At 50.7% G+C, this 18613-nt stretch overlaps 1 protein-coding gene and 1 long non-coding RNA gene across 11 annotated transcripts in view; one reads left to right on the forward strand and one right to left on the reverse strand.

Moving 5' to 3' along the window:
• The window catches only part of FBXW4 (F-box and WD repeat domain containing 4), an 80259-nt gene that overhangs the window by 925 nt on the left and 60721 nt on the right, over positions 1-18613 (reverse strand). For 3 of the 10 annotated variants that reach the window (XM_059661161.1, XM_059661160.1, XM_059661155.1), the window contains 3 exons: positions 11904-11969; positions 630-770; positions 39-180 (listed from right to left, as the gene is read on the reverse strand). In XM_059661161.1, the coding sequence (XP_059517144.1) occupies positions 39-180; positions 630-770; positions 11904-11969 (349 nt within the window). Of the gene's footprint in view, positions 1-38; positions 181-629; positions 771-11903; positions 11970-18613 lie in introns of those variants that run through there. The other 7 variants (XM_059661157.1, XR_009448245.1, XR_009448244.1 and 4 more) reach the window with 5 other exon arrangements.
• On the forward strand, positions 746-10379 carry LOC132214260 (uncharacterized). Its single transcript, XR_009448247.1, has 2 exons — positions 746-2042; positions 8862-10379. It is a non-coding gene; the product is annotated as an uncharacterized LOC132214260 (long non-coding RNA).

Here is an 18613-nt window from a genome sequence, read left to right on the forward strand (position 1 = left end):
CTTGCGGGAGGTGTGCGTGAGGTAGGCAGGATGCTTACGTGTAGGCAGGCCCTTTGGCGCCGGTCCCACAGCCGTACAACCCCGTAGTAGGAGGAACCTGTGGCCAGCAAGTGGTTCCCATCCGTCTGCAAGCAGTACAGGGTGCTGTCGTGGGGCTCCTCCCACTCCATGACACACTTCCTGTCCAGGAAGAGGCGATGCAGGGGAGCTCAGGATGCCCTCCCTCCACCCCTTCCCCATTCTGGCTGGGAGAGGCTGAATCACCAAATTCTTTAAAAAGCAGCCTTAACGGGGGAAAGCCCCCTCAGTAAAGGTCTCTCTCTTATCAAACTCCAGACCCAGGGTAGCTTATGCCCTCATTTGTGTTTCACGTGGCTGACCACATGTCACAGGACCTGGAAGGCCTTAGAAAGGCAGAAAGGCTGGGACAGAATGCTGAGGGGCGGCACCCTCACAGCTCCCAAGGCTCTCTGATCAGGGCCTGGCGGCTACGCTCTCCCAGGTGGGAAGTCCAAGCTTGATCTGACCTTGCCGGCTGCTCCCTACCGGTCCCTGACATGGAGTCTGTACCTCCTCCCACCGAGACTGACATAGGTCTCCCACCACCTGTCCTCCTATCCAGCACTCACCTGACACTGGCTCGGAGGTCCCAGTATCGAATGTAGGTGTCATAGCCACAGGACAGGAGCGTGAAAGGGGACTCATACATGAGGTCCAGCACCCCAGCCCCTGGGGGAAAGTCACTGCCCAGGTGTGTCATCAGCTGCCCACTGGGGAGAGAGAAGGGCAGAGGATGAGCCACTATCCCACCTTGGCCCACACAGATTCTTTGAACCTCCAAATGGTTTCAGTCCCTAAGGAAATGCAGCTCTCCTTCCTGAGCTAGAATTAGACTCCCTTAGGAAGGGGGGCTGAGGGAGGAGATGCCCCAGACTCCCTTCCCTCCCACCCCAGTCCCTCCCCCCAGCTAAAGGCCTCAATCAATCACCATCAGCCCCTCCATCACACCTGCACACTGGCCACCCGCCACCCAGCCTCTCCTCCGCTGGAGGATGAATGGGCCTTGCTGAAGGGGTTGCCCCTCACACCACACACACACACACACACACACACAGTTACTTTATACTCCTTGATCCTGCAGGTCATGCAGTTCTGAGCTGCCTGAGTCCAATGCCTTAATTCCCGCCTGTAATCTGGGGCTCAAACCTCATTGGGGATAAAGACCACACAAAGGGAGAAGGGGAGTCCCAGGAGATGTTAAAACAAGTAAACACCTTTGTGTCTGGGGACAGAAATCGCTGAGAAAGCAGCTTAGCGGGCTGGTCCCTGGTGTTCCTGGCCAGGCTGGCCCCCAGCCCGGGGCGAGCACGCCTCTGTGATCACAGCCCCCAGCCTGCTGGGCTCCAGCTTGCTCCCCCACCCTCGCCCCTCCCGGTGGCCAAGAGCAGATTACTGAGAAGAACAATTTCTTTGTGACTGTGTAATTCCCTCCGTGACCGCGGCAGTGGGCAGACCCCTCGCCTGATGCCAGACCCCTAGCAACCATGTAGGGGGGCCTCCTGGCCCTAGCAACTACCCCTCAACATCAAGTGCACCCGCTAATCCCCAAGGCTAGGGGACGGGTAGGAGCAGTGAGTTTGCAGAATGACTGGGGGAAATGAAGGAGAAGAGGGGCACCCTCCAGACCCCATTCCTCAGCTTCAACCAAAAGACGCTGGGCTCTCGGATACGTCCCAGGGACTCACAGGTAAGAGGCTGGGCATGGAGCGGGAGGACTTCGTGGTCGCACCAGCCCGGCTTTGGCCCAAACAGTGTTAATCAAAGGGCTTAAGGCTGATGGGGCTGCCAGTCACATGTGTGAATGTGGCCCTCAGCTCTAGTCCTTCCACCTCACACAGATGCTGCCCCTCTTCCTTCCTTCTCCCCACTGGAGCCACCATCTTCCCTGAAGGCTGAAGGAGTAAAGGAGGAGGCTGCGGGCTCTTCTCTGCCCACTCTGCCTTTCCCCTGGAGCCCTGCACAGAGACATGACCCCCAGCAAGGTACACGGTTGCTGTCTGGTGGGGGGCTAGGCCCTACGTCAGCACCCTGTCCCCCCGCCTCCTTCCCCGGGAGGAACACAGGAGAAGCCTGTGTCGGGAGAGGGATGTCGGGGAGAATCCCGAGAAGGATCAGGCAGCAAGCCCTCTCTCCAGATCAGCGTCTCCTAGAGATCACAGACCGGGCTCCCAGAAAGCCCTTCACTAGCCGTGACTCCCCCCGGCTGGGCAGGCGGAGCCCTGCAGGCGGCTGGTGTCTCTCACGGGCACACGTGCAGATTTGTGACACCGGGTAGGGGCTGTTTTGCTCCACAGTCCTCCCTCTCCTTCCAGATTGGGGGCCCTGCCCCTCCATTAGCGAGGCCTTCAGGAATGACTGAGGAGCTCTCCCCTTTAATCTGGAGAAGTAATTTCATGTTTGTCTGTTTGAAATAGAAGATGAAAGGCAGTAGGGTTGGGGGTGTGAAGCCCAGCGTGGCTCTGCCTGCCCACCGCTGGTCCCAGGGTTGAAAGGGAAGGAAGCAGAGCTGGGCATCCATGGCCAGGCAGGGTCAGCAGCATAAAGGCCACACCCAGACCAAGTTGCTAACCTGGGCCCATGTCCCCGTGTCTGAGCCACCACTGGGAAGTGTCAGCCACAACATCTGCAATAAGAAACACAGAATCACCCTAGCTGGTTTGGCTCAATGGGTAGAGCGTCAGCCTGTGGTCTGAAGGGTCCCAGGTTCGATTCCGGTCAGGGGCACATGCCCGGGTTACGGGCTCAGCCCTCAGTAGGGGATGTGCAAGAGGCAGCCGATCAATGATTCTCTCTCATCATTGATGTTTCAGTCTCTCTCTCCCTCTCCCTTCTTCTCTGAAATCAATAAAAATATATTAAAAAAAGAAACACAGAACTCTGCCCTGCGGGCGAGACCCAAGAGCAAGAGTGAGCCTCAGCCCCTGGGGCCAGGACAGGTCCTTGAAAGCCCGTCTGCCAGCCCAGCCTGGCCGGGCTGAGGAGTTTTCTTTCTGGTGCACGCTTCTCCGATTCTCTAACGGCCACACACACTTTAAATGGGCCAATAAAAAGATACAATTTCTCCTGTCTCTGGGCCTGGACCCTCAAGGCTCTGTTGTGCAGTGCTCGTGAGGTTAAGTTCAGAGCATAAACGGACACGCCGCGCTCTGGGGAATGGCCAGTCTCTTCCAATAGCGGCCCAGCAGTACCATAGGAGCCCTGCTGGGGTTTTGATTTGGGAAAACAAACAGAAATGGCACCGTGGGCCCTTTGTGGCCCCTACCCCAGGACCAATTTAACTAGACAACTCTAGCTTATCTGCTGTGGTGGAGGGAGGGAGACTGGCTGACAATAGCCCCAAACTTTGGGGGGAAGGGGGACAAAGCAAGCTGTCTGTCTCGTCAGCCCTTCCTCCGAGCTCCTTTTCTTACTGCAAGTGTATTTTTGTAAAAAAACAAAAAAACAAAAAAACGATTAGATTGCAATTTGTATAACATGGTGACCCCCAAATTCAGACGTTTCACCCCTTTTCTCTGGAAAGAATGTTAAGAATGCCTCTGGGCCTATCACTGTGGGGGGCGGGAGGGGTGCATTGCCTTGGCTGTGGAACAACTTGTGTGGGAGCCGGGCTGCTGCTCAGAGCCCAGGCCAAGACAGGAGCAAGGGCAGGGTCTGTCACTATAGAAGGCCGGACAAAAAGTCCATTCCCTTCCAACTCCTGTGCACAAAGCCCGGGCCTCCAGGAGCTGCTGAGGGCTGGGGAGGGGTGTGGAGGGGGGAGCCTCCTCACCCAGCCTCCCCCAAGCATGACTCCAGCAATTCTCTCTCGACCCAGGGAAAGATAAAGACAGATGGGCCGCCCCTGTGATCCTGATGAATGCGACCAGGCAGGGAGGACAGCCTGAAGGAAATGTGTTCGCAGCCTGGCTATGTAGGGCCTCATCCCAGGGACCCTTGAGGAGGGAAATAAGGTCTCCCTGGCCCAATTCACCCTGCTGCCCAGGCAATTCCACTGATGCTGGAGGGCAGTGGGAAGAAAGAGAGGAACTCCCTAATAGTCAGGGAGGAGAAAAATGTAAATAAGACCCTGATCCACCCCCACCCCATGACCATCTTTATGGGAAAAATAACAGAAGGTAAGCGTTAGCCCTGAAGACCCGGATGTCTGACCTGGGAGGGGCCCTGAGTGCCGGGCTGGAGTTGGGCTCTAGCAGAAACACCCCACCACTCCCAGTCTGGGCCCCGAAGAGCCAGGAAGCCTGGTACCCTGCTCCCCTCTCTCTTTCCTCCCTCCCTCCCCTGAGACCTCTCATCCCAGCCTCTGGACACTTCCCCATAGAAAGTCCGCCTGTGCTTAAGGGCCCTGAAATGCCCCCTGGCTCCCACCTGTCTGCCCACATCTAAGAATTCCTGTGGCCCACACACCATTTTACAGCCACTATTAATGTACTGGGTTCCTGGTGATGTTCCCTGGAGATCCTATGGGTGCTCATTCCTGAATCTGTTTGGGGGTGAAGACACGCCATCTTGCATGTGCTACCACAAAATGCAACAATGGCTTTTGGTGGAGGGAATGGGTGGGAAGGTGACAAACAGTTCAACTTTCTATGTATCTTCTATTCCCAGGGGATAGATGGCCTATAGGTATAAGCTGGGCCCAACATGGTTGCTAAGAAAGTGGGAGGTTTTCCCTCCCTTCCTTCCCTCCTTCCTCCCCTTCTTCCTCTCTTCCTTTCCTTGACCAACAGCCATTTACTAAGCCCCTTCTGTACACAAGGCACTTTAGGGAGAGGCGAGGTTGAGGGAGAGAAGTCCGCCTCGTATCCAACTACCAATACAAGGTGTGACCTGGTGGCACCAGAAGGAGATGAAAGCAAGTGTTATGGGCACAGACTCAGTGATTCAGTGAGTGACAGGGTTGTGACAGGCAATGACAGAAGAGAGGGGATGGCCTATGTCCGTGGTCGGTAAACTGTGGCTCACGAGTTTGGCCCCTTGAGTGTGGCTCTTCCTAAGCCTTAGGAGTACCCTATTTAAGTTAATAACAATGTACCTACCTATATAGTTTAAGTTTAAAAAATTTGGCCCTCAAAAGAAATTTCAATCGTTTTACTGTTGATATTTGGCTCTGTTGACTAATGAGTTTGCCGACCACTGGCCCAGGTGAAAGACCAGCAACAACAAAAGTGCAGAGCGGGGCGCCTGGTTGGCAATCTGGTTTAGTTAGAGGCTTGGTCTGTGAGGGGGCAAGTTGGTATGACCTGGTTCCCAGGCCATGGTGGACATACTGCTCAGCTGCCATGAACTCCAGGAGGGGCAGAGAGCTGCAAGGCTTTTCAGCAGGGAATGGCTGTCCTAGTCCACCCTCTGGTGGGGAGAGCAAGAGAACCAAGGAGGCAGACAGGTCCCATGAAGTGGTGATGAGAAGCCCATGAAAGCTTTGTCTGCCCCAGCCCTGCCAGGTGAGAGGGAAGGGCCCTTGCCACGCACACAGCCTCTCACATGCATGTGTGTACGCGTGCATGGCCTCCAGCACCGCCCATGCACACATGTTCAGACACAATGACTCAAAGGCCAGGCAGTCCACTTTGTACTGCTAACAAGGGGACCGTAATTACAGGAAGGGGCAGCGGGCAGATAAAAGGATACAAAATTTCAACATCTGTTGCCATAAAGGGATAAGGAGAAGTGAAACGCAAAGTATCAGTTTGGTGTCAGTGGGCAGAGAGCCAATTTCAAAGAGTTCAGGAGGACAGAGGGGACAAGAAAGAAAAAGAAAAGGGGGGTAGAAAGAAAGAAAGAAAAAGAAATTACAGGGTTCCTTAAAGAGGTAAAGAAAAAAGAAAATGAAAAAAGCTGTCAGTAATACTTTCAAAGGAGAAGGCAGGTACTTTAAAGAGGGGCAATTCCCATAATCAGCCTGACGGAGGGCAGGCCCCCTGCCTGGGTGGAGGCGGAGGGCCTGGGGCAGAGACAAAGCCACACCTGGCGGGGATGGGCACTAATGGTGCCCTCAGCAGCCCAGCCTGCACTCAGGACACCCGCTCCTCCTGCCGACGGTCAGCTGGCTGCAGCCAGGCGCCCTTGCCATTCCGAACTCGAGGCGATGCCTTGAAATGCAGCTCCTGTGCTGAGTCCAAGGTCCCAAGATAAAGTTCCCAGCCCAAAGGGGGCTTCACCACCAGGCCACACGGTGGCTGACAAGGTGGCCCTCTGAGTGCTCTCAGCCACCAGTCCAGCCACAGGGGTCAGGAGCAGGGTGGGCTTCATGATGGAGATGCTGTTTATGCTAAAGTGCGAGCAGGGTTTCAGGAGACAGAGAAGGGTTAATCCAGGGTGTCAGATGGAGCAAAGGCCCCGAGGGCCCTGACCGAATGTGAGAAGCCTGCTGCCCAGCCTTCATTGAGAAAGGAGACTTAGGGGCTTTAGGAAGGAAACAGAGGAGTAATGGGGAACTGGGGATGGCCCTGGCGGAAGAGGAGAGGAGGAAGAGTGCAGGGGTCATGCCTATGGTCACGCACAAGGCAGCACAGTGCCTAGCCAAGGACTCAAACCCTCCATGCCCTTGGAGTAGTAGCCAGGCCACCCCTTCCCTACCTGACAGTCCCCAGGCTGGTTTAGAGCTATGGCTGGACCCACTATGACACCTCCGGGTCTGGGATCACAGGCCTCTTCATCCTGTTGCCCAGCTGCCCACCACCACCAGGGTGACCACTGTGCCCTGTTCTCAGGGCACCAATGCTAGATCCAGCTCAAATGTCCCTTGGCAGAAAAGTATAACCCACAGCAAGAACAAGCCCTGGGGAAGGGGTGTGTGTGGTATCAGGCCAGTCAGATACCCCTCCCCCAGTTTTCTATCAGGTGGGAGGCAGTCCCCACAAAGACAACACCTTCCCTGGGGCCCAGCCATTGGCCTGGCTCAATGCTTGATTCCTCTAGACCTCAGGCTCGGGAACAGGATGGCCCTGGCAGTCCTTTAAGCTTGATGGGACCCCAGGGCCTAGCTAAGGACACTTCAGTGGTTGGCTGTTCGCACTGTCTGTCAGGATGGAGGTCCTGAGGGCTGGGGACTGGGCCTAAAGAGCATCTACCCTCAGGAGCAGGTTCTGATGCCGCAGAACTCCATCCTCCTCTCTGCCTGGTTCAGACAGGTTAGAAATCCTACACTTGGGCCCAGTCCAGGGTCCCCAGCTCCAGGAGAGAGGAAGGGAAGGGGGGACACCAAGTTCCTTGACATCTAGGCAATGGCTGTGTGCGACAGCTGCCCTCTGACCTGTGTGCTCCAGCCAGGACTTCCCCTCTCCAGGAATCTTGATGGAATGAAGGGCCGAGGGAGTCATGTGACCTTGAAAGGGGTCCCCAGGCATTGTAAGTAGCTAGGCTGCCTGAGGAAGCACTGATACTCAGCAGGGCACCTACACTTCCAAGCTATGTCCCAGACCACCATCCTGAGGGCAGCCCCTGGAGGGGTGATGCTCAGAGCAAAACTGCCCCTCCATACTCCTCCCCCCAAGTCATTGCACACATAAAAGGAAAATCCCAGTGCTCCTCAAGTTTCAGCAGTGACAGGTTAAAAGCAAAAGAATCCACCCAGCACCGCACACCGCCCCACCGCTGAGTCCTGCCGGCGATGTTGCTCCACCTTCCAGATTGGCCTGTCAGTCAGGCTTTGGCGTTATTGAAAGATCAAACTCTGTCCTGCCTGTTCATTACCTTAATCCTATTTTCTACATGGCTTTATTATCTGCTCGGGCTTCTCTGGGAAAGACAGCTACACACAGTCATCCTGACCATCCATTTCCTCCCTCCAAAAGCAGATGCCTCCACCAGGGCATCGTTCCCCAGACCCTGCACTGGGTCCTCCAAGCTCCCCTGGGGACAGGAGAGACGTTTAAAACAAGCCTGGCTGCTCTCAGTGGTGAGGAGGGGAGTTACGGGGGCTAGGAAGGTGGCAATGCCAAGTGACACCCATGGGTAGGCTGGCCAGAGGGTGAAGTGGCTGCTGCTTGTCTGGTTCCAGTGAGAATCGAGGCCATAACTATCTTGTACCCATTTTCATTTGGGTTCTTTCCGGGTTCTGTAAAAACTGTGTTTGGGTTGAGTGAGGCCTAGGGATTTCATAAAAGAATGCCTTTCAAGGATTGGTGCCTCAGAACTCCATCCTGATCATAAATCTGTGCCCAGGCGTTACCCCCCACCCTGCCAAGGCAACTACAGGCAAAAGAGGCCACTCGAAGATTCCTCAACCTCAAGATAAAGCTGGGCCATGGGCCATGGGCCATGGCAGTACGCGCGCTCCTCCCCCCACCCCCCCGCCCACCTTGCTGGCTTGTCCACCATCCTGGGCCCAGGCCAGTGATGATGCCAAAGACCAGGTCCAGTAAAACTGACCTTCAGCAGAAATGCCCATCTTTGTGACTTACAGCCTTACTGTCAAGTGCCTTCTCTATGCCATGAGGTCAGCATGTTCACCCTCACCCTCCACTGGTCATAGGCCACAAATATTTAGAGGATTGAAAGGGTGAGCCTCCACAAACACCAGGTGCCAATGTGGGAGACAGCTGTGGATGGGTAGGAAGAGAGGGAAGTAGACAGTTTGAGTGGTTGACTGACCCCAAGGTGACAGGCATTGTGTGGGTACTTGTTAAAAATAAATTTTTTATACTGGTTCTGTTAAGTAGGGATAATTAGATCCCATTTACAAATGTGGAGGCTGAGGCTCAGAGAGGCCCCCACGTCATAGAATTAATCAGCAGCAGAGTCGGTTCTAGAACCCAGGTCTGTCTGACCACAGCCTGCGCTCCCTCTGTCGTTCCTCACAGCCTCCCCATCACCCGCCAGCGGAGGGGCTCCTTCCCCAGCCCCGTTCAGATGCAAGAAGTTGCCAGTAGCACGAGTTCGGCAGAATGAGCCATGGGAATAACCTTCACAGACTGCAGGAACTCCAACATCCCAGGGGCTACAAACAAAGGAGTCCTTGGAAGTTTTAGCTACGCTGGCAACAGTGTGATACAATCAGCTATAACAACAAAAGTAGAAGATTTGGAATAAGGGAAATGATAGCACCCACCACTCAGCCCACACCTGCTATGTTCAGTACTCAGTTATGAACACCCCATTTTAAGGGGAATTAAACCAGATAAATCAGAGAAACTTTCAGGTAAGAATGGTCCTAAAACAGGCGTGAGACCAACACTCGAAGATTACTCAACCTTCAAGGTATCTTGTACCCATTCTCATTTGGGCTCTTTGCTATTCCTCTCTTTCTTGCTGACCAAACCCTGCTTATGTGCCTTCCTCCTCCTCCCCCACCGCCAACGTGCATGGTGGGAAGCTGAGCTCTTCCCCAGGCCTAGAGGTGAATCTGGACTGGTCATTCCATTTCCCATGACAGAGTTTGATTCAGGGTGAGTGCTAGAATACACCTTTGGCTCACTAAATACAACAAGCTGGCTTGGGGGCTCCTAGGAAGGGCTTCCTCATCTTAAAAAGGGGCCCCAGGCAAGTACATGTCTTCTTCCTTCCTTCTTCCCTTTGGGTGTTGCCTTATGAGTTGGAAGACCTTTAGTAAACAAACCTGTGGGCAAGGGCAAAAGCCACCTTGACGGGTGGCAAAACAGAGAGCAGAAGAGAAAATGGGCCTCATGGTCTCATTGAACCACTGAACCCCTCAATCCTGGAACCAGCTCACTAGCCAACTTCTGGACTCCTGGTCATGTAAGACAATAATAATAATTCCTCTATTGTCTGAGCCACTTTGAATTAGGTCTTCATTACTTACAGACAAAAGCACCCAACTGATCTATTATGTTTATGAGCAACAACTAAAGAGTCTTGGACTTTTGGCCGACAAAGAAGAAGACCCTGGAGGAGCAAGACCAAAGGTTTCTGAAATCTAAAGGCCTGTCTTCAGAGGAGAGGTTCAACTTGCTTCGTGTCGGGATCACACCTCCAGGAAGCAGATCAACCCTCGATGACGGGAGGCACTCTAAGTCTCAGAGCTGGCCAAGGATGTAATGTGGTATTTGGTGAAGTTGCGAGTTTCCTACCCCTGCAGCTGGATGATCATTAAGAGAATGTTGTAGAGAAAACCTTATTTAATTATCATGTGTTATAAAAAATATTTTACAAAGACTGACAACACAATGGATACTACAGGAAAAAAGATATGGCTAAGACTTTTCTGGGAAGATGGAGACAAAAGAAGACAAGCTAGAGCAACTGAGGCAAGGGAAAGGCAAGATGAGCACATCCTCATTGCTCATTATGGCATTGAAGCCAGATTGTAGGTGCTTAGGCCGAGGTGAAGAGTTCTTAGACTTGACGGGGAAAAAAAAGAAGTATTGACAATACCTAATGCCATTGAGGATGTGAAGAAACTAGATCTTTCATACACTAGGGTCAGAATATAAAATAGTTAAGATACTCAAAACAATCTGGCAGGTAATAAAAACTAAACATACGCTTACCAAATGACCCAGCAATTGTACTCCTGGGCATTAATCCCAAAGAAATGAAATCGTTAAGTCCACACAAAAGCCTACACACAAATGTTCATTACAACTCTATTTGCAATAGTTAAAAAACTGAAAACAACCCAAATGCCCTTCAATGGGTGAATTCTGTTCAATGGGGAAAGAAACTTGGTTACATCCATACCTGAGAATCTCTCTCTCTCTATATATATATATAAAAGCCTAATATGCAAAGTGTCCCCTCGGGAGTTCGGCCGACCGGGAGTTGGATCACTCACTGACATATGCTGACCACCAGGGGTTGGCGCGAAACGAAGGGAGGCACTGGCTGGCAGCCAGAAGGAAGGCCCCGATCAGCCCTGATCACCGGCCAGGTGTAGGGACCCTACCCATGCACAAATTTCGTGCACTGGGCCTCTAGTATACTATATTTAGCAATAAAAAGTAAAGTGCTATTTATACATGTAACAACTTCTATGGGTCTCAAGAGAATTATGCTGGGGGGACATATCAAAAGATTACATACTATATTATTTCACTTATTTAATACTTTCAAAATGGAAAAATTATAGAGATGAGGAACACAAGTGGTTGCCAGGGATGAGGGACTACAAGGAGTGGAGCATGGGTATGATTATAAAGGGTAAATGAGGGATCTTTGTGCTAATGGAACAGACAGTTCTGTATCTTTTGCAGCAGTGATTACCTGAATCTACACACCGGGTAAAACTGGAAAGAACTACTCCTACCTGCGTGCGTGCACGCGCACACACGTGCAATCTGAGTAAGGGTCTGTGGACTGTACCAATCTCAATTTCCTGGTTTTAATATTATACTGTGTAAGGCGTTATTTCATATGAATCTATAATTATTTCAAAATAAAAAGTTTTTGAAAACCATACGATAGAATGGCAGGTAATCAGATGGGAGTGTGTCAAGCCTGCCAAGACAGAGAAATAAATAAAACCTGGATGTATTTTAACTGTTCTGTATAATTCTTTTTATGGATCTGTAGGCCACTTCCAAAATATCTTTATTTTAGAAAAGCCATCTCTGAGGATAGATGGGATTTTATGTAGCCACATAGGCACTCCCCGGAGAAAAAGTATCATAAATCCAAACTGTTGTTATCATAAATTTTACATGAAATTATTTACCAATTATAAATCACTTTAGCAGTCTCCTCAAGCTAACAGAACGATTCCACATGAGAAGGTGCCACAGCAGAGGCTGTACTGAGTTTCGGGGCAGGGGTGCTTCCCAGCCTTCTCCCGGATCTCTGCGCAGCCACCTGCAGGGGGGCTGGCTCCACCAGCTCTCTCCACTGCCGCCCTGGCAGCTCCAGCCCCTCCCCCACCGCAAGCCACGGTGGGCTCAGGAATCTCTTACCTGTTGAGGTCCCAGATTCTTAGGGGTGAGAAGTGCCCACAACAAGCCGTTCCAGTCACAAAAGAGCTGCCAAACAAAAGGAGAGCAGAGTCAGGTCTGGCTTGTCAGAACTTGTGGCGGAAATGGCTACACAATTGACGGTGCAGTGCTCATTCTCCAAGGGGTTCTGGGGTTAAGCCAGGATGAGAGAAGCAGCCAAGAGAGCCATCAGAGGGGTTGTGGGAAGACCAGTGGGAAGTACGGTGAGGGCTGTAACCTCCCAGAGCTGCCTGCACAGAGAAACCACAGGTTCACGATGGCTGAGCTTGCTACTCTGACCTAGCTGCATGGTCTCTGCCACCATAAAAAATCATCTCTAGGTGCACAACGCTGAGGCCAAGAGAAGCAAGCCTCTCAGGCTTCAGCTGCATGAAGTTCACAAAGCCATCGCACAGGAATGGTCTCCTGGAACAGGCTGCTGGGTGCTGGACGGTGATGCCCTTCCAGAGCTGAGGGGGTGGGGGCGTTCTTGAAGGTTTTCAGAGCCCAGGGTATCTGGTAATGTGGTCCAAGCACAGGGCAGATGTAAAGGCACCAATCAGAGAAAGAAAATGGTGAGAGGTGAGTAACCATATGAAAAGATGAAGTGGGTGAGATGCCTGAAATGAAGGTGGGAGAGCTGGGAATGTCAGAGGCCAGGCAGCCAGGGCCACTGTGGAGTGGGATGGGAGTCAGGCAGAGTTTAGAGGACAAGGACAGACGTTGCCAAGAGGCAGGTGAGAGGAACACTCCGACCATCTTTCCCAGAGTATCTCTTAAATCCTAAAACAGTGATGGCGAACCTTTTGAGCTCGGCGTGTCAGCATTTTGAAAAACCCTAACTTAACTCTGGTGCCGTGTCACATATAGAAATTTTTTGATATTTGCAACCATAGTAAAACAAAGACATATTTTTGATATTTATTTTATATATTTAAATGCCATTTAACAAAGAAAAATCAACCAAAAAAATGAGTTCGCGTGTCACCTCTGACATGCGTGTCATAGGTTCGCCATCACTGGCCTAAAAAGTTCAACAAATACAATCTGCAGAGTTTCAACTTAAGTGCAGGCACCAGCCCACTGAGAAGGGTCTGTGCAACGAGCCAGGCTGGCTGTAGTGCTGGGACTAGAACTTGAACCTACGAACCAGGCCACTCCTTTGTTAGAGGATTTGGCAGGGGTGGGGAGGGGAGGGGAAGCCTACAGGAGCCCAGCCAGGGCTTGAAAACCTAAATTGCAAGCAGGAGAGCTGAAAGCAGTTGTGTCACTCAGGAGCCCGGGGCAGGGCAGGGCCATGTCCCTACATGTCAGGCATGGGGGGAGAGGGACTGGACATACTAATGACATGTTTGCAATGCGGGGCAGCAGCCCATCTACCCTGGCCCTGCCCAGCACCTGTGGCTCTCTGATCCCAAGCATGTCAGTGGGGAGATGGATTTCCGCAGAGAGGGCTCTTTAGAAGCCAGGGGCTTTGGCTGGGGGCAGGAGGAAGGGGGGACTTGGCCTGCAAGTTATGACTAGGGAGATGTTAGGGCAAGCACTGGCCAAGCCACTGATTTACAATCAAAATTGCAGGGCAGGTGTCTGCTTTTCAACCCAGACTGACAAAATAGCCACGGGAGCCACCCTGTGGCTTCCATGCCTCAAGCCAAGACTTCCTCTAGGGACATGCTCCATCATCCTAGCTTCCCCTCAACCCATGGGAGTGCCAGCAGCCATGAAACTAGAGCAGTGTGCCCCAACAGCCACTCTGTCATCTCCCAAGGGACTCCCAGCCTGGGAAATGGCCGCTGGACAGTGAAGACCCAAACTACAAAGCTGGGAGGTGTTGTCCTGACCGCCCCTACATTTTCCTTCGGAGGGCAATCCATTAACAACTGGTAAAGCCAATTACCTTGGGTAGGAAACATAATAGCCACTTGGAAGTTGTTCGAGCAGGCAATTGGGCTCTCCAGATTTTTGAAGATTTGGGGCCAGGTAAGGGCACCAGCAGAGATGTCTCTTACGGAGACCTGCGGCAGGCCTCTGCCCCGCCACAGGCCTAAATGAGCATCAAGGCCAGTCAACAGAGAGAGGGTAGGCACCTGGAGCCTGAATCCCTGCCACTCCCACAGCTCTGACTTCCCAGCAGGCCGGGTGGGGAGGGGGACACTTTGCTGGGACTCCCGTGCTGCTCTATCCCTGCCCACACCCTGGCCCTGGCCATCTGCCACCAGGAGGGGAGCCTCTCAACTGCATGCCCCACGAAGGCCCTTCTTCACTGTCTGGTTATGACACCCATGAACGTTTCTTCCCACAAGCTGTCTTCCCCTCACTTCACCATGTGCAGCAGGGAGGAAGGGAAGGAGGGGAAGTAGAGAGTCCGCCTGGCACAAAGAGTTTAATCAAATATGACACAGCAAAAAACAACAAACAGTCAAGCAACAGTCAAGCATATCTGGAGCCAGGTTCTGCTGGGGATACTCAGCAGGACTCAAACTCAAACCATGGGGCCGCCTGGGGACAGGGACAGCAGAGGCAGAAGCTGCTGGCTCCCGGATGGCTTGGCCATCTTCCTCTGAGTCCCTACCACACTTGGATCTCACCTTCTTGGGACAAATGGCCTTTTGGGAGGTTATCTTCCCATGTTACCTTTGAGATCATGAAATAGCTGGTGGCTCTTTTGTGTATTCCAGTGACCAGCAGAGTGCCTGACCCAGAAGAAGTGCTCAGGACAAATCTGTGGACTTGAACTGAGGGCCTTCCGGAGCTCATGGCCAACAAGGCCAAGAAGCTAGTCACGGGCTATGAATGGGGTCCCTCTGCTTCTTAAAGGAGTAATTCCCAAATCAGCAGACCCAGACCTGAATGACACATGACAATGGTATACTTTGTATATCATTGGGGCAGTGAAATAAGCACCACAACCAGATAATAGATGAGAAATACCAATAGTACCTAAAAATTAATGTCAAAACTCTCTCGTCTCACACATGCAAATGCACAAACTCTCAGCTTGAGGGTCTAAAAGTCATTCTGACTCCATAAACTATACTCTTTTTGGACAAGAGAGCCCTTACCAGGAGCCAGTCTTTTACAGTTTCTCATTCTGTGCCAAGATCCCCTTCCTACTTTACTGGCCCCCTAGTCCCAGGTCAGGTAAACCTGGCATCACAGAGATCAGTATCAGGCCCAAGCAGTAGACATAGGAGCCCTCACATCAGGACAGCAGGAATAGAAAATAACAAAACACAGAAGAGGGAGAAAGGTATGAAGGGAAATTAATTGGGTGTGAGTAATTTATTGAGCACTTGCTAGGTGCCAGATTCTGAGCAAGTGTTTCAAAAGCATTAGGCTATCTCATCTTCATAACCCGGTGCAGTAGGTTTTACTTTCCCTATTTTACAGATGAGGAAACTGAGGCACAGAGCAGTAACGTCAGCTGCTCTAGCTCACACAGGGAGTAAGTAGGAGGACTGGAATTTGAACCCAGTCAGTCTTGATTCCAGAGCCCAGGTGGTTTTATACCCCTTGCCACATAAGTTCTCTCCCCAGCACCTAGTATAATGCCTGACACATACTGAAACCTCACATGCTTGCTGAATGAATGAATGGACAAATGAACAAGTGACTCCACCTGGAAGATGAGAGGAGCGACGGAGTGGCGTGCTCAGCAGCTGTGCCCCGTGGCTGGCCGGGAGCCGCCCAGCTGGCCCGAGCCCCAGCCGCCTCTGAGCCGAGGTTGACACACTTTGGCAAGGGAGGCCACCAGAGCTGTCACATCATTCACCAACATGCCCATCAAGTGTATTCAGTTCTCTTCAACCCGCACTGGCATTTTAATTACTGTTGGGTAAACTAATTTGTACAAATGAAGGCTGGGCTGCCTAATAGAATATGCAAGCTCTCTGACCTCTGACAGGCACTGACACGAGATACAAAGGCCGCCGAGGAAGGCTTTTTATCTGAGCCTTATTACTCTCTATTACTCCAATTAGTCAGGCTCCAGTGCTCCTAATTGGAGGAAAAATTGCAATTAAATCAATTTTTGATGGGCTGCAAGTGGGCTCCTAAACAGCCCCACTTGTGAAACACTGATATTATAGCAGCAAAGGTCACAGGCCTCATCAGCACCTGGGAGCCCCCCCAAACCTGACTTCCCTTGGCCCCCTCCTAAAATGCTTCAAGGAAACCCCTGCCCCTCCACTGGCTTGGCCAGCAAGGACGGGAAGGAGGGAGTCATTAGAACATGTCAGGTCTCATTGCTGCCGCCGCCATCTGCTAACCTGCACCACTGACATCATTGCAGTGGCTAAGTCCCGAAGCATGAATACAGTGTGAAGGTCACGCAAACTCACCCAGTGAGGGGAAGCCAGGAGCAGTAGTGCAGTGACAGTACCGTGAGGGGGGAACTAGCGGAGTGGGAACAGGAGGTCAACAGAAGTCAAGAAGAGGAGAGACATAGGCCGGGGCAGGTGAAAGAGTGAGGCAGCCAGTTTCCAAATTCTAGTCAACAGGGCACCCTGAGCCACCCAGCGGGGAAGGGAAATAGATGGGCTTGGAAAAGAAAGAAAAAAAAAAAGAGAGAGAGGCAAATAAATCTTGTTCACTCCAACCAACATCCACCTGCATGCAATACACAGACCAGAAGACCAAGAGTCACATCAGTGCTACGGGCAGGAGCATGCTTATGGGGCCTGCATCTCCAGTAGCGCCTGCCTATGAAGGTGGGGAGGGAGGAGAAGATACCCAGAACTAAAGCTGTAAGACCAGGGAGGGAAAGGTAAACACAATTTTGCCCATCAAACTAAAAGATAATAAGACCTTTATTATTATTTTTTAACAACAAAGGAGGCAAGAATATACAATGGGGAAAGGACAGTCTCTTCAATAAATGATGTTGGGAAAACTGGACAGCTACATGCAAAAGAATGAAACCATACACAAAATTATCTTATACCAACACGAAAACTAACTCACAATGGATTACAGACTTGAATGTAAGACCTGAAATCATGAAACTCCTAGAAAAGAAACATAAGCTCCTTGACATCAATCTTGGCAATAATTTTTTTGGATCTCACTCCAAAAGCAAAACTAACAAAAGAAAGAATAAACAAGTGAGACTACATCGAACTAAAAATCTTCTGAAGAGCAAAGGAAATAATCAACAAAAATGAAAAGGCAACCCACTAAATGGGAAAATTATTTGCAAATCATATATCCGACAAGGGGTTAATATCCCAAATACATAAAGAACTCATACAACTCAACAGCAAAACAACAACAAAAATGGGCAGAGGACATGGGTAGACATGGGCCTTGAGGGCATATGCTAAGTTAAATAGATCAGACAGAGAAAGACAAACACCTTATAATTTCATTTATATGTGGAATATTAAAAGACGTTAGCTATAATACATATAATAAAATATGAAATGATGGCATCTCAGAATTGAAGAAGGATGGTAAGTTTTAAAATAACTGCCCTGGCCAGTTTGCTCAGTGGTTGGAGTGTCAGCCTTCGGACCTAGGGGTCATGAATTCAGTTGCTGGTGGAGGTGGAGGGTGCATGCCTCGGTTACAGGCTTGATAACCTGGCCCTGGTCAGTGAGCATGCAAGAGGCAGCCAATCGATGTGTCTCTCTCACATCAGTCTCTCTCTCTCTCTCTCTCTCTCTCTCTCTCTCTCTCTCTCTCTCTCTCTTTCTCCTCTCCCCCCCTCACCTAACCTCCTCCCTCCCCTCCACTCTCTTTGAAAGAATCAATGAAAATAATATCCTTGGGTGAGGAAAAAAAACCTATTATAAGTTTAAAAAATAAACAAGCAAATCAAAACAACAACAAAAAACAAGCTCATAAACACAAAGAACAGATTGGTGGCTACCAGAGGGGAGGGGGTTGAGGGTGATGGGTGTCAAAAGATAAAAACTTCCATTATAAAATAAATGCTATAGAGATGCGATGTATAGCACGGTGATTATAATAAATAATACCACACTGCATATTTGAAAGTTATGAGAGAGAAAATCTTGAAAGTTTGCATCAGAAGAAAAACATTTTGTAACTATGTATGGTGATGAATGGTACCTAGACTTATTGTGGTGATCATTTTGTGGTGTATACAAATATCAAATCATTATGTCATACACCTGAAACTAATATAAAGTTATATGTCAACTACAGGCCCGATGCACGAAAATTCGTGCAAGAATAGGCCTTCCTTTAGGCCTTCCTTCCCCCAGCTGCCAGCATGGGCTTCCCTCCGGCATCCAGGACCTGGGCTGTCGGCACCAGCTTCCCGCCGGCACCCAGCTTCTCTCCTCTGGCCACCAGCAGGCACCCGGGACCCAGGCTGGCTTCCCTCCAGCCCCGGCTTTGTCAGGAAGGACGTCTGGAATGACGTCCGGAAGACATCTGGTCTAATTAGAATATTACCCTTTTATTATTATAGATTATATGTCAGAAAAAAAAATAGCCTGCACATAGAAAAGGAAAGAGTGCAAGGAAACATACTAAAATACTAAAAGTGATTGTGTTTTGGCAATAGAGTGATTAGCAATTCTTTCTTCTCTTAAATTTTCTTTATTTTCCAAATATTCTTTAATGAGGGTGTGCTACATTTTTAAGACCAAAACATTATTTACATCTTGTAGAAAACACAAAACCAGACACTCCTGTCCACTGACTCATGGCCAAGAGCAGGTGAA

This window comes from Myotis daubentonii, chromosome 13 (assembly GCF_963259705.1).
Source record: "Myotis daubentonii chromosome 13, mMyoDau2.1, whole genome shotgun sequence".
Taxonomy (NCBI): Eukaryota; Metazoa; Chordata; class Mammalia; order Chiroptera; family Vespertilionidae; genus Myotis; species Myotis daubentonii.